General features: G+C 39.3%; 1 protein-coding gene across 4 annotated transcripts in view; it reads right to left on the reverse strand.

Moving 5' to 3' along the window:
- unc5db (unc-5 netrin receptor Db) overlaps positions 1–13,091 on the reverse strand; it is a 202,604-nt gene extending 189,513 nt beyond the window's left edge. For 3 of the 4 annotated variants that reach the window (XM_067521862.1, XM_067521861.1, XM_067521863.1), the window contains exon 1: positions 12,718–13,090. In XM_067521862.1, coding sequence (XP_067377963.1) covers positions 12,718–12,802 — 85 coding nt within the window. In that variant the 5' untranslated portion in view covers positions 12,803–13,090. Of the gene's footprint in view, positions 1–12,717 lie in introns of all 4 variants that reach the window. The other variant, XM_067521864.1, reaches the window with a different exon arrangement.
- Between the last annotated feature and the right edge of the window lie 1,131 nt (positions 13,092–14,222).

A 14,222-nucleotide genomic window follows, 5' to 3' on the forward strand; every position in this document is an offset into this window, starting at 1 on the left:
CACCGCACACCGTAAACCTGCGACGGTGATAGGCTTCCAATGTATTTTCATATCACCCTTCGACGTCCATTGAGAGGGTGGTTCTGATCATCCATCAATCCAGGTTGATACTTTCGGTGAGTAATGTTATATGAGAAAGGTGGCTCATGTGGCTAGTGAATGAATAGACTGTCAAAAACAGATAGACCATAAAACAGGAAAGTGCTTAAGAAGGTGCCTTTGAGAAGGCAAGGAAAGCTGAGAGCTCTCTAAAATATTGAAAATCCATGTATACAGTAGCATTTATCAAACACCAATGCATCATTGTGCAATTTACTGTAATGCTTTTGTGTTGTGCCCATGAAGCAATAAGAAAAGAAGAGACAAATAGTAGTTTCTATCTCACATCACTGCCATTCAAGTTTCCCATTGCCGTGTTGGTGTACAGTATTTATGTACTTATCTGTTTTTTTTATCCCTTCAAAATTAATTTGCACAGTTGAAGTCAAAACACACAACATTTTAAGACATTTAGTAATTTACTGCTCTATGTTAGTTTCATCATGCTGTGTTCAACGATTAACATATTGCAAAGACAGTAGGCAGGGATTTACAGGGAGCTCATTCAAAGAACTTGGCCATGGACAGGGCCGGGGGGCGGGGGGGCCAGGAGTGGCACAACACAAGCCCCCATGCGTTTCTTGCACAAAGTTTCATATGACCTTTTTTCAGCTGAAATTGAGAAGAAGGAAACTTAACAAGAGGCTTTAGGACTTTAAAATAGACAAATTAAGTAAATGAACGTCTTTAAATCTTTTCAACATCAAAGTCCCTGTTTTTGTTAACACTAAGTAAGAACTGTAAATTTCATCACCCCCCCCCCCCAACACATATGTACACTGAAAAAGAAGTTTTAAAGGTCAGTATGAAAAGGAGAAACAAGCAGAGTAGAACAAACTGTTCATAATGACAAAGGCCCTGGCTGCTAATGTTAGATATTGAAGGGACAATTTCAGACTTTGGAAAATAAAGCAACTTGTATCAAAACAGTATTATTCAAAGGTCTTAGATAAAATACTCCTGACATGAGATGCATGTGCGTACTGTAAAGAAAATATTCACTAATAAAAAAACTCACTCCAGGCTTTAAAACAAGCATTTTTTTTTTTTAAACTGCGGAGGATCATAAAAAGAGACACCTGTTTGCAATTATGTTTCACTGGAAAATATGATGCATCAGTTTGCCACCTTTATCAGCTGTCACGAAGTCGCACACTGAAACTGTGAACACATGCGAAACCAATTACTACAACACTGATCACAGAGCCCGAGAAAACCTTTAGACCAGTCGTTAAAAAGCCACAACCACAAATAATTTACAGTGTAGTATATTTAATAATTGTGACTTGCCTTAAAATTTGTTTGCGTTTCATATTCAATTTATCCTCCACTTTAACTTGATAAAGGCTGCTTTTTTAATGCATGATGATTTCATGGTTTCAATTAAACATACTGTATTGTTAGGGGCTGGGCAATACATCCAATTCATTCGATTAATTCTAGTTTCTGTTTTTGAACAATGTGAAAACTGCCTTAAATTCTAGCTACTCACTCTGCTGCCACTCAAATGGCAGCCGCATCAGCTCTCTGGAGTAACCAGTAATGTCAGCTGTCTCCGTTTCCTTAAGACTCAATGCATGTGTGTTGGCTTTGCTGGTCAACAAGCCGGAGTAATGGCTGCCAGACCAGGTGAAGACTAGAAAACAAAACCAAAGAAAGGTCATGTTACCTCAGTGATGTGGAAATGCCAGCCATCGCAGCATCTTTCTACTTAGCTTGCCTTTGTGCGTGGGCTTCAAATTAAAAGAAAGTAAAACGCTTCCTCCACAGAAGCTATATTGTCTGTGTGTGTCTATGTGATCATTTTTTTAGTGTTTTTCTTTATTTTTTTATAAGTGGTACATGTGGCTCTAATTTCTGGGAAAATGCATATAGTTTAAATAAATCTATTTTTGGATCATGTTTTGTCTTGAGTTTGTGTAAACAGAAGAAAATTAGGTTTTTAATTTGAATTTTGATGACTTCAGTGAACCCTATAGAGCAGGACACCATTCTTAAATAATTTCCATTTGGGTTGTCAGTGAGAAGGGTCAGTTAATTTAAACTTGTGTTCAATATCTACAGTAATATTATGTAAAAGCTCTGATTTAGGACCAAAAACCAACAAATTTTTTTTCCCAGTTTGTACATGTTACATATGAATACAAGTAAGATTAGACGAAGTTGAGTTAATATTTACAACAGGCCCTGTGTCATTGTCATGGCAACAGCTGGGAAAAATATTGCTGGAAAAGCCAAAATGTTTAGCTGCTGGAATTTTTTTACATTTTAAAACTTTATATATTCACTAACTGAATTTAGTTGACTAACATACAAAATTTGGAGAAATATTGTTGCAATGTTTTTTTATGATGCATTTTAAGAACATCGGGTTTTGGCTAATATCACACAGCATGTAATGTTAAGGAAACATTTCTTAAAGCCTTTTTTTACAAATCCATTTTTGCCAATAATTTAGTGCCTAATAAAAACCTAACGGTGAATCGTGCAAACACCGTGTTTCCACACTTTAAATCTTACACAGTTTTCATTCTTGGAGCAAAAAAACAGGTGTAAAGCTGGCTGCTGTTTTGGTGCCATTGTAAGCAACGCTATCCGCCATTTTGTTACCTCGCGGCAAAGGGATGCAATTTTACCAGACCACTGCTTCTCTCGGTTGTGGGGCTATTTCAACAAACTGTTTACTGTGTTGTATATCGGGTGTCAAACTAATTATATGGCTGTTAAGGTTGGAAGACCGGTTCGGAATGGCACGAAACTATGTAAAGCATGCCTTTAAAAGTGACTTACAGGAAACGAGTGATATACCAAAAATATAATTAATCATTACTTTACAAGTGTAAATACATTATTTAACTGATTCTCTTTAAATCTCAGTTTTTACATATAAACATATAGTCTGTTGAGTGCAAATGTGCACAGTTAACCCTAGTACTCAAAAGTGTAATTAAAATGAGTTTGACAAGAAAATATCCAAAACATGTGTTTACCATGTTGTTCCGTTTCTGATAATTGTATCTGACACCTAACAGCTGATAACATATTTTCCAGAGTTTCTGATAACTAATTTAATTTGTCTATATGCTTATTTAGATCAAATGACCCTACAGTCCAAAGTTATGCTGTAAAACAGAAAGGAAGCTAATTCTCACATTTAAGAAGCTGGACCAAGAACAAATTGTGGCTCAAAAATAGAGACTGTAAATAAATTCCAGAAAAATGACACTTTTCATTCATCCATCCACCGCTAATTTCTTTAAAAGGAAAAAGCTACTGGTAAACCCTTTTGCTGGGCTTCTCTGCAGCACCTCTTAGTCAACCACCGCTCACAAACAGCGTGGTCCAATGAGTAACATGTGTCCAGCAGCGAGACCCAGACGTCCTCCAGGCAGGACAGGACACAGCGAGCTGAGACTGCTGCTCGGCAGTCCATTCATCAAAACTTGTCCTTCAGCGCTGTTCTGTCCCACTAGGCCTGCTGCCGCACCATGGATCAACAGAGGACATGTCTGAACAGCTGACCCAAGGCCATGAAAGTGGGTAAAGCAACAGCAGAGAACTATCAGGGCTGGCATAAAGGTCATACATCAGGCGTCCAAGAAAATACCTGTGATCTGTGTACTAGAGGACTTTCTACTGCTACTGGCCTTGGACAGAGCCAGCTCATGTTGCTGGGTAACCATGTGAGCTGCTTTCTTAGTTAAGTGAATTTTTATCCTTCACTCTTTGTCTTTGTGCTCTCCGTTTTACTACACTCCATTTTCTTCACATCCTAAGCAAGTCAATAACTGTAGAAACCTGCAAATGCTCACATTAAGCAGGCAGTGCTTTTTTAACCCATGAAAAGATGAAAAAGGAAATGCCGAAATACCCACAGTGCACTTTCTATGGCTTTCATTTAGTGTGTAAATGCTTTTAAAAGTCCTTCTGACTTTCCTGCATTAATACATTTCTCTGCTTCTAGCTGAAACCTCCTCCAGATGACGTCACCTTGAGGAGTTTTTTCTCATTAGGAGCTTAAGGTGATGTTATCCGCAGGAGCTCAGAAAACTAGGTTGACCTTTATACAGAACTTCATAGTAAGAACAACAAGATATGAACGGAAGGTTCCTCCAAGTGATGTCCTCTGGAGGCATTTTTCAGCTAGAAGTGGAGAGATATTTTAATATAGTGAAGTCAAAGGGGAGTTTAATGGCATTTATGTATACGTACTACCATAACTGTAACCATAGGAGGCAAGCGCAAAATCAGTGAATGCCTCCTTTAAAGTCTACAGCCATGTGAACAGCTGTGTGACACAGTGGTGCTTCGGCTCAAACATGAAATGCCAACTTATGACTAGTGTTGCCATTATAATTAGTAAGCCTGTCCAGATGTTATTTTATTGAATATATGCATGAAATAACAGCTATGCTCACACCTTAATTTTGAAACGGAGCACATTGTGCACGTATTAACAGCATTGCTCAGTAGTGAAAGAGTCTGGATGCTCCATTGACCTGCTACCACTGAAAACATCTGGAGCATTGTGAGGCCAAAAAAATAAATAAATAAAAAATAAACCCGAGCAGGACCTGAACTGCAGAGCTGACAAAACCTGTATCAAGCAGAAATGGGGAAAAGCTTTTGCTTTCAAATCAAAGCTATTGTTCTCCTCGGAGCGTTTTTAGAAGAGGCAACGCGACACCGTGGTAAACATGCTACTGCCGCAGCTTTTTTTCTTGAGATTTCTTGCTGGCATCGCATTCAAAATGTGCAAATCAAAAACAATTACATTTCTCAGTTTGAACATCTGTTTTCTTTGTACAATTTACAATCAAGTTGTTAGGTTTTAACTCTTTTTTTAACTTACATTTCGCACAGCCTCCAAACTTTTCTGGAAATGTTTGTTATAGCCTGGTTTGCCACATAGGTTCTGCTGGAGGCTGTAATGATAAAATAAGACCACTAATGTAAAGTACCCCCCCCCCTCCAGGATTATAAATGTAGGTCCAAAATCCCAGGGGAATCTAGGTGGTAGACTGAGTGACGAGACCATCGCCTAGACCTGGAACACTAGCATAACAAACACCACCGAAAGGTGGTCGACACCATGTGATGATGACACTCCTTTATCTTAGCTCCAATGGACAGACTGTGAGAGATTCACTTAGAAACTCCAGTCATTCAAAAGGCCATTTACTTGAGATCGGCTGACATAGATTTCAGCCACGACCCCATACATCACCAGGACATGTTTTTCGATAACAATATTGAATTCTCTCCGACTTGATAAGAAGATGAGACCTCACCTTTCCTTCCACTCTGATTCCATAGAAGCCCACACCCAGACGCTATCAAATATGTCCCTGCAATGAAGTGAAAACAAAATTTACACAGGACGGGGAGTGGGTTTCCTAATTACTTTGTGTGTGTGAGCGAGTTTATAAGCACATTCACATACATTCCCCAGTGGACCTTATGGAGCTTAGGGGTTTGCTGAACAGGATGCTATCATAAAGCAGTCTTGTAAAAAGCTCATCTGGTGCACACTCTGTAAACACAGATATGAAGAAGTTCACCGTGCAACCTGACACATCTAAATTCAGACTATATCACCGCACAGATGTAATGCCGGCACTGGGTCTGCAGCAAAGACTAAATTAACGTGAACAAAAACACACATTAGAGCTGTGTTTTTGTAAAAAGACTGTTCTGCCTCTGCAGATCCTTGAGAATAATTGCTTCACAGTACAAGTGTGATTAATTACAGTTTGCAGCAATGAATATGTTTTTATTTAGAACGCATGTAAGAAATTAAGATGACATAATAGCAGTTTTGTATATTGCTTTATTACTGTTATGTGTGTGTTAAAGTGGCTGTTAAAAACAAGTTAATTTAGATTTTTTGGCAGAAAACTATGGATGTACTTTGATAAAATGGACCCCTGGGTGCAGACAGGGTGAAATATGTGTCTACTCATGGTGATTTCTTGTTTTTTGTTTGCCTGTTTTGGATATTTAAAGGTATTTGTTTGTAATTTGAGATGTTTTGAGTTTTTTTTGTGCTTATTTTGCATCTTAACTGAGCCCCTGAAAACAAGACATATGAGCGTTTACTTCAGAGGCTTTGTCCCTTTGTCCCTCGGGTCCCTGGGCCTGTGCTCATATGCTCATACCCCCCCCCCCCCCAAAAAAAATGTTCAACTCATCTGTAATTTCTACAGTTGTAAATGTGCACAGCACTTGAAGAGTAAGTAAGGACTGAGTCATTATATTCTTCATATTAAATCTTAATATAAAATATCGTCTGAAAAGTACTAAGAGAAGATAATTTATATCAATGTTAATACACATGTCTCTAAGCCCCACAAAGATGATGCCCCTTGTCTCTAGCCCTTTTTGAAAAGGCAGTTTATCCTTCTATAAGTTTTTTTTCCTTTCATTTTTGGTCATCATTATACAACACATTATAAAATCCTCCGCCTACTACATTCAAATCCCAAGGGTGTTATCACCCTTAGGGAGTTCTTTAGTGCTAGAAAATAACAGCAACAACAAAACAAACCTCCCTAGAATAAAGCCGTGTCCGCATGTGTCATTTAGGGCTCATGCAAGGGCTGCATTATTTAAAAAGAAACCTACTCGGCTGCAGTCTAGACAGGACTGTAGAATGAAGACATGTGGCTCCAAGAGCACAACTGATTGAATCTCCTGACTGAGACGAATGGAGGGCATCTGCAGCTTTGTTAGATGATTTAACACTGTGACGGAGTGGGTCTTCTCGCCCTGTCCTGATTGCCATCCCCTCACATTAAGCAGCAACTTGAGCATTTTCTGCAGAGTTCTAAATAAAAAAAAAAAAACTAATAGTAAATTGATTCACTGAAAATAGTGACGCTGAGGCTTTGGTTGTTACAGTAAAAGCAGTAGCTGTGTTTAAATGTATGTGCTTCCTCTGCACAACAACCAAGGACTATTTCACAGTGTGGTCTCAACATTGACAGGGATGTAAATGGGGAAATGTAGCCTGCAGTTACAAACTAATTTAATGTGCTTGAACTAAACCTATTATTTCGGACCTTTTTTCCCCCTCATGTTTAAAACAGTAGAGAGGTGGTGAATCTTTTGGGTAGCATTGATTTTGCAACAAGAGTCAAGATTTTACTGAACGGCAAAAATATAGAGAAAAAAGATGTTTGTCCAGGATGTCTGGTTTAGACAACAGCACGCTTCTTGGCTGTTCATCCTGTTTCAACCTGGTTGATGAAATTTTCAGTATCCACACCTGCTTGAATTTTAAAAAACCAAATCCAAGGGATGCAAGGGTCATGTTCTTAAAGCAGCAGCCTTTTATTGAACCAATAGGTAAAAAAAATAACATTAAAAATAAATTTAAACAAGACAAGACAAAACACAATATAATCTTTTATGTAGTTATCACTTATAAAAGATTTCTGTTCACTTTTCCCTCATCAGACCAGCTGGACATAACTGTACAAGACCACAAAAGCCTGAGTTTGCATTCAGGCTAAAAAACTCTCAACATTATTTCAGCAAACTAAATCTATGTAACATCATTAAATATCCAAATCCAAAGTGCAAAATCACTAAAATAATGAGGCCATCCAAACACACTTGGGTAAGCAATTAATTAAAGACACATTTCAACAAAAGCTATACCAACATACCCAGAGCATCCCTGTGGTTACATGTAGTCCCTGTTTGTAAAACTCCCATCGTGTTGTCTCTTACCCTTCGTGATTTCATTTTTTAAATTTCCACTGTCCTTTCTCACTGCAGCCACTAGCCTGCTACTTGGCTGACTTAATGACAACAAACTAGCTTCAGTAGCCACAAGGACCAGAAACTCTGCTTACGTCGTCACATCACAACAGCAACCCAGACGTTAATTCATCTACATTTTACACTACGTGCCCCCCCCCCCTTCTGTTATGGGAAATCACAATAATGTATTTTGAACATGGAAAAAAAAAAAACATTAATTATGGCTACTATCATTCACATTTCTCTGAATTTGGTGATACTGCGCCCTACATTTGAATGGCAACTTACAGATAACAGATGGTTAGTTGGGAAAAAAATGATTTTGTCGGAGCTCCATTCAGCCACATAGTGGGACAGGAGAGCCTAGAGCTGATGGCTGATTACATTAAGCCTCTTAGGCAGCAAGTTGATGAATCTACTCATGAAATGTGAAGGTAATAGTCTTGACATAGCAAAGAAATAACTCACCAGCTGTACCTGCAAAGTCCCCGAATGACAGCAATCCCAAATAGGAGCCAGTCCAATATGAAACAGGAATTTGCTTTTATTACCATCATCATTACTGTATATCATTTTTGAATGTACAGCCATTTGGTTTCATTTAAATGTAAATCTGGGCACTGAACTGCGCATATTGTCACCCACAGCAGCTTGACTGTGATGATTCAGTCTCAAATCTGCAGGGAAAATATAAGAGCCCCTTTACTTTCTCTGAGGGAAAATAACAGATTTGACCTTTGTATGTTTTTATAGAAGCCCTGTACACAGCAAAATATGGAAAAAAAAAAAAAAACTTAAGATTTACACTTGTTTTTTCTAGAAAACAAAACCCCAACCTGAAGATGAAGAGGAGGACAACAGGGTCAAGGGTGAACTACAGCATTGAGAGAATGGAGGCTCGATGGTGCAGCGTCAGAATACGCCATCACACACCATCACACACCATGTGGCGGTGATTACTTCAGCAAGACTTGACACAATTATCCATCTGTGGAGCTGGAAGATGCTGTGTGCTACTAATGTTCATCAAATGAGGAGACCACCAGGGGCCTGGGTGTCTGTGTAATTTGACTCTTTCCAACTAGGAGAACATTTGCAGCTCCATACATACTGTAACATAAACTTGTAATCATATAACACATTCAGAAAACTTAACAGCACAACCTGTTTAATTACAGGCAAATGAAGTGACTTCCACAATCCTCCATCAAATATCAGTTAATCCCCTTCCTCATTATTTTTCTTACACACCTTCTCTCTCTTGCTAAATCACACGTCACATAAATTAATCATCAACTCCCAAATAAATGCACCCGCATGTCAAATGAAATCAACAAGAGCCTCATCAGAAGTTAGGTTATAGAGGATATTACATATCAATGCACTCTGATAGCCTTTCTGCATCTTTGAGCAGGGCTTCATTAGGAGATAAATACACAGCAAACCTGATCTGTGAGCATGTCACATCTAACACGGCAGCTAAGGAAGTTTGCGTTTCATGACCAGTTGTGTGTGTCATGATTGAAAAGCCTTTTAAAGTTCCCCCTCTGGGCCACGCCAGCTTTACTCAGAGCTGCGTTGCACAGGAGGAGCCCTCCTTCGTGACCCATCGCGTGAGTCTCATTTCTAACCAAACATCACCAATGATCCTCTAAAGCTTCAATCTTGCTGAGTGCAAGCTACAACTGTCAGTTCCCGCTGAGGCCAGACTCCTGCGTGTGCTGCTGTTTGGCTCGTGGAGTCAACCTTGTGGGGAAATGTCCGTGTGACACCTGTCGTTACAATTATGGCCTTTGGGACTGATGTGATGTGCAGAGAAATGGCAACAGGGAAAGTGTTGGCAATATACATACTGGGGGAGCTGGACAGAGTCAAAAATGTCACGTTGATTCTTGCCACTAACATTACGAAAGCATTAGGAGTGATATTGGTATGTAGCTCAATCCATTAATTAGTCCATGAATTGATTAGTCAATTGGAGAGGCAGTTCTACGGGAGGCCAGGAGGGACACAGCCACTGGCCAAAGTCTCACTATCTATCTATCTATCTATATACACACATATACACAAATATATAAAAATTATAAAAACACAGCTTTCAAACTCAGGACTGGCCACTGTCTGGCCAACTGATAAAAATGAAAGTGCTAAAAATAAAGATACTAATTGTAATAAGAATGTCTATTTGTTTTTCCTTGTAGATTCTGTAGACAAAAACAATTCAATCAATGAACAAATGACATATTACACCAATCAGGATTAACATTATGACCATCCTGTGCGATTGAATGCAATCTGATATAGTGACTGCCATGAATTCTACTTTTACAAGGTTATAATTTCTCAGTTTTTAGGTGGAAACTTTTAGAAAGGGGATAATTCTAGTATGTGTTTATTATCGAGGTCAAAGTGCGTAGGGGAGTCATACTGGATTGCATCATAAGAAGAGGTGGTTCTAATGTTATGGCCCCCTCATTAATTTTGGCCAATACAAGTATAACTCCACTATCCAGTTTAGCCTCAATAATGGTTACAAAGGCTACACAACCAATTTCACACAATGCAAATGACAAACTGCTGATTTGTTAAATGAAACACTCTGGTATAACTTGCACACAGGAAGTGACAAAAAGTCTGAATAAAATCTAAATTCAAATTGTTCACTCACTGTTGCTTAGGAGACAAACTCTTTATCCATAGAACATCAGACCCACAATTTTTACATCTTCAGCTTTCTGTCAAGTCTTTTATTATGAAGTATTTGTTATGGAGCTACTGGTTTGGTAAAACCAGGAAGGAGGAAAACATGCCACTTCACAATAAAAGCCTCCCAATCCCAGAACATCCAGCCATAAAATATACAACAGCAGGATGCATTCTTTTACGTATAACCTTAAAAAATAGTTAACAGGCAAAGAGAGCTGAAATCACACATAGTCGGCAACTGACTGTCGACTATTTCACAATATTTTCTCTTTAGATTCTCAGATTTAGATCGTGGTCATCTGTCTCTATTTTATATGTTGTGTTTTACTGGTGTTTCACTGGCTAATTTAACATCTGGCTGAGGGGCAACAGTTGCAAAGTAGCCAGTGATGTTGATTAATGTGCTATGTCTCTGGGTTATTAAAAATAATGTAAAAGTTTAGTAAATAACAAATTAAAGCAAGTTTGATTAATTTGCACCATATTGCTGTCATCTGGGGATTAAACTTAATACTTTTCAGAGTTTAAAAGCTGTTGCCTTTTAAAAGTCAAGGCGATTTAAGGGAAGTTGCACTGTGGGACGTGCGGAATCCAGGGTTTCTGGACGTTGACCAACACTGAGTTCAACACAGCCACAGTTTTTAACAATTCATTTTCAAACCTCTTTCTTGTGACTCCCCCAACATTTATAAAAGTACAAGGCTTAAATCACATGAGCGCATATTTAACTTCCGCTGAACACACAGTTACAATTATGACTGCAAATGTAACAAGCCAAAATAGTTCAGAGCCACTGGCATTAATGCATAGATTTGCCGTAAATATATTTAGTTATTAATTACATATGTTCCACTACGATACGGAGAACATCATTGCATCTTGCAGTAGATAATAATGACTTTTATTATCTGCGGACGACGATCCATATCGACCAATATGAAAAAAATATTTTGATATGTTCTTCTGTATCACTTAGCTCCCACAGGCTGCAACTGACAGAAAGCTGTGACCTCAATCTATCACTGAACTCATTTCCCCTCAACCGGCATCCATACAGTGAGTTTAGATTGTGTGAAAAACAGTAATGTCCCATCAGATTCAAGTGCCATAACTGAACATACTTATGATCTACATTTACCAGATCAACACAGAAGCAAAAGGAAACACATTGATATGAAGTCGTGTGCTTAGTGTTTTAACATTACATTCAAAGTGGTGAAGGAGCTTCCTCTCACCAAAACCTCAGTTATGGAAAAGTCTCTTCATCAAGTATGATTTGTCATCAAACCTGAGAAATACTCTTTTGTGGAGTAATAACCAGAATCATCCTCTTTATTCTGCCACCTGCCACGGCCACCACACATTCAGCTGTGTTTTTAACCAACAATATGTGCCAAAAAAAAAAAAAAAAAGAAAACGCGTTGATTATCTTTTTTGTGAAGCACATGGGCGCTGCAAACTCGTCCCAGCCCTTTCAAAAATCCTTTTTGTGCGTCGGTGGCTGAATGATTTGCTGATATTATGTTTAAAATCAACAGAAATGCTCCCCGCACAGACAGCCTTCCACAGCCCATCATTTTCCTTCACACTGTGTCCACTCCGTGACACCAGGGAGGGGATCGTTTGAAAATGAAGACAAAGTCTCCACTGTAACTAACAGAGAGAAATGCGCTGACATGCCTGTTGCACAGGCGTGCCTGTATTAAAAGCCGAATGCAGCGCGGTCATGGGGATGGATTCATTAAAGACTGCGAGAACTGAGTGAAAATGGAGCAATTAACATCGATTTGAGAGAGGGGGGATATGAAAAAAGATAAAGAGTGTGGGAACTTGACAGTGTGAGCTGTGGCTTGATGAATCAATATTAGATGCTCTGCTGCGCATTGGGAGAAAGAAAGCTTAAACAGTGACAGTAAGTCCGGGGGTGAATCAGAGAAAAGATAGTAAAACACGCTGAAATGGGAAATGTGCACCGTGGTATATTTGCAAAGCTTTGAAATCATAAATGAATACTCATAAAAGAAATGTGGCAAGTGGTGCGTAACCACGAGGATGGAACATAGGAGACTGGTTTTCTTCACGCCGGGTAAAAAGCATTCAGTGCCACCCAATGTGGCCATGCACGGACACGGGCACAGCTCTTACCTCTGGACATCACGGATGCTGTGCAGTAGATAAGAAGCAAGAGGCCCACAACGGAGAGGTAAGGTCCTTTTTTCAGCGCACCCATACCGACGCGTAGCTCTCCACAGATACGTTACAGGGGTGACGCTGCTCCGGATCTCTGGTGCCTCCTCTCTCCTTACCCGAGCTGGACGAGCTCCGGCTGAGCAAGTTCCTCCAGTAAGCCACTGGCTGTTTGGTGCTGTGGTAGGAGGAGAAGAAGAAGAAAAAAAAGAAAGAGTAGTAGTAGTGAATGGCTCACGGGCTGCACTGTTGATCGAGAGGGAAGAAGCATCTTCACTTCACTTTTGCTGTGCATGTGTGCGCGTCAGGGGGAGACGTGCTCCGACTTTACCCCCCTTTTCCATGCATCATCATCTCGGGAGCCTGCCTCGTGCTAACCAATGGCAGAGTAAGAGAGGCGGAGAGGAGGAGACCGACAGTAGGATGGATGTAGGCCTGATCACTGAAACAGTTCTACCTAATGCAAGTCAGAGTCCAATTCAGAAAGGTTTAGGGCATTTTTGAATTGACCTATAATTAGTTAACCTTAATCAAAGAGAATTGTATGTTGTGCTACCAAATTCTTATAAAATGTAGTACAGTTGAGAATCAGAAAATGATTTAATAACTAAACAGGTACAAAAAATCTTACACTTGTATTTCTATAACGAAAACAGCCGTATTCTGTTTTATTCCAAAATGATTCCAGACAAAGCAATAAATTAAATCGCGCTAATTTCCTGAAACTTAGAATTTCTCGGTTGTATTTACTCAAACAATAATCAGATTTACTTGTTAAAACTTGCAACCACATTACTCTAGAATGACCAAGTAATCGTTACTCCTGCAACTCGAGTTCTTCAAACACACACACCACTTTATTACGTACAGTCAAATGCAATCCAATACAGCAGCGCTACTATGAATTCTACTTTTACAATATTATATTTTCTCAAAAAGTTGAAACAGTCAGAAAAGTGATAATTCTACTGTCTTTTTATTGTTGAGGTTGAAGTACGGAATCATACTGGAGTGCAATATAAGAAGAGATGGATATAATGTCATTCATTTTAAATAGGGTCTAGGGGCGGCTGTAGCTCAGTTGGTAAGGCAGATGTCCACGGAGCACAGGGTCAGTATTTCGATCCCCGGTCTCAGATATATGTCGAAGTGTCTCTGGGCAAGACACTGAACCCCTAACAGCCCATTCCCCTCCCCAGCTGTGCAGTGCCGGCCCAAGCCCGGGTAGAAATTGGGGAGGGTTGCGTCAGGAAGGGCATCCGGCGTAAAAACTGTGCCAAATCAACATGCGGACAATGATCCGCTGTGGTGACCCTGAACTCACGGGATAAGCCGAAAGGACAAAAATAAATAAATAAATAAATGAGTTAAACTCATTGTAAATAGGGTGGCCACCTCTAACTTGATGAAGACTGAGACATTTTATCATTTCATGTAAAAATATTAGCTTATTTTGAATTTGA

The sequence above is a fragment of the Channa argus genome, chromosome 11 (genome assembly GCF_033026475.1).
Source record: "Channa argus isolate prfri chromosome 11, Channa argus male v1.0, whole genome shotgun sequence".
Taxonomy (NCBI): Eukaryota; Metazoa; Chordata; class Actinopteri; order Anabantiformes; family Channidae; genus Channa; species Channa argus.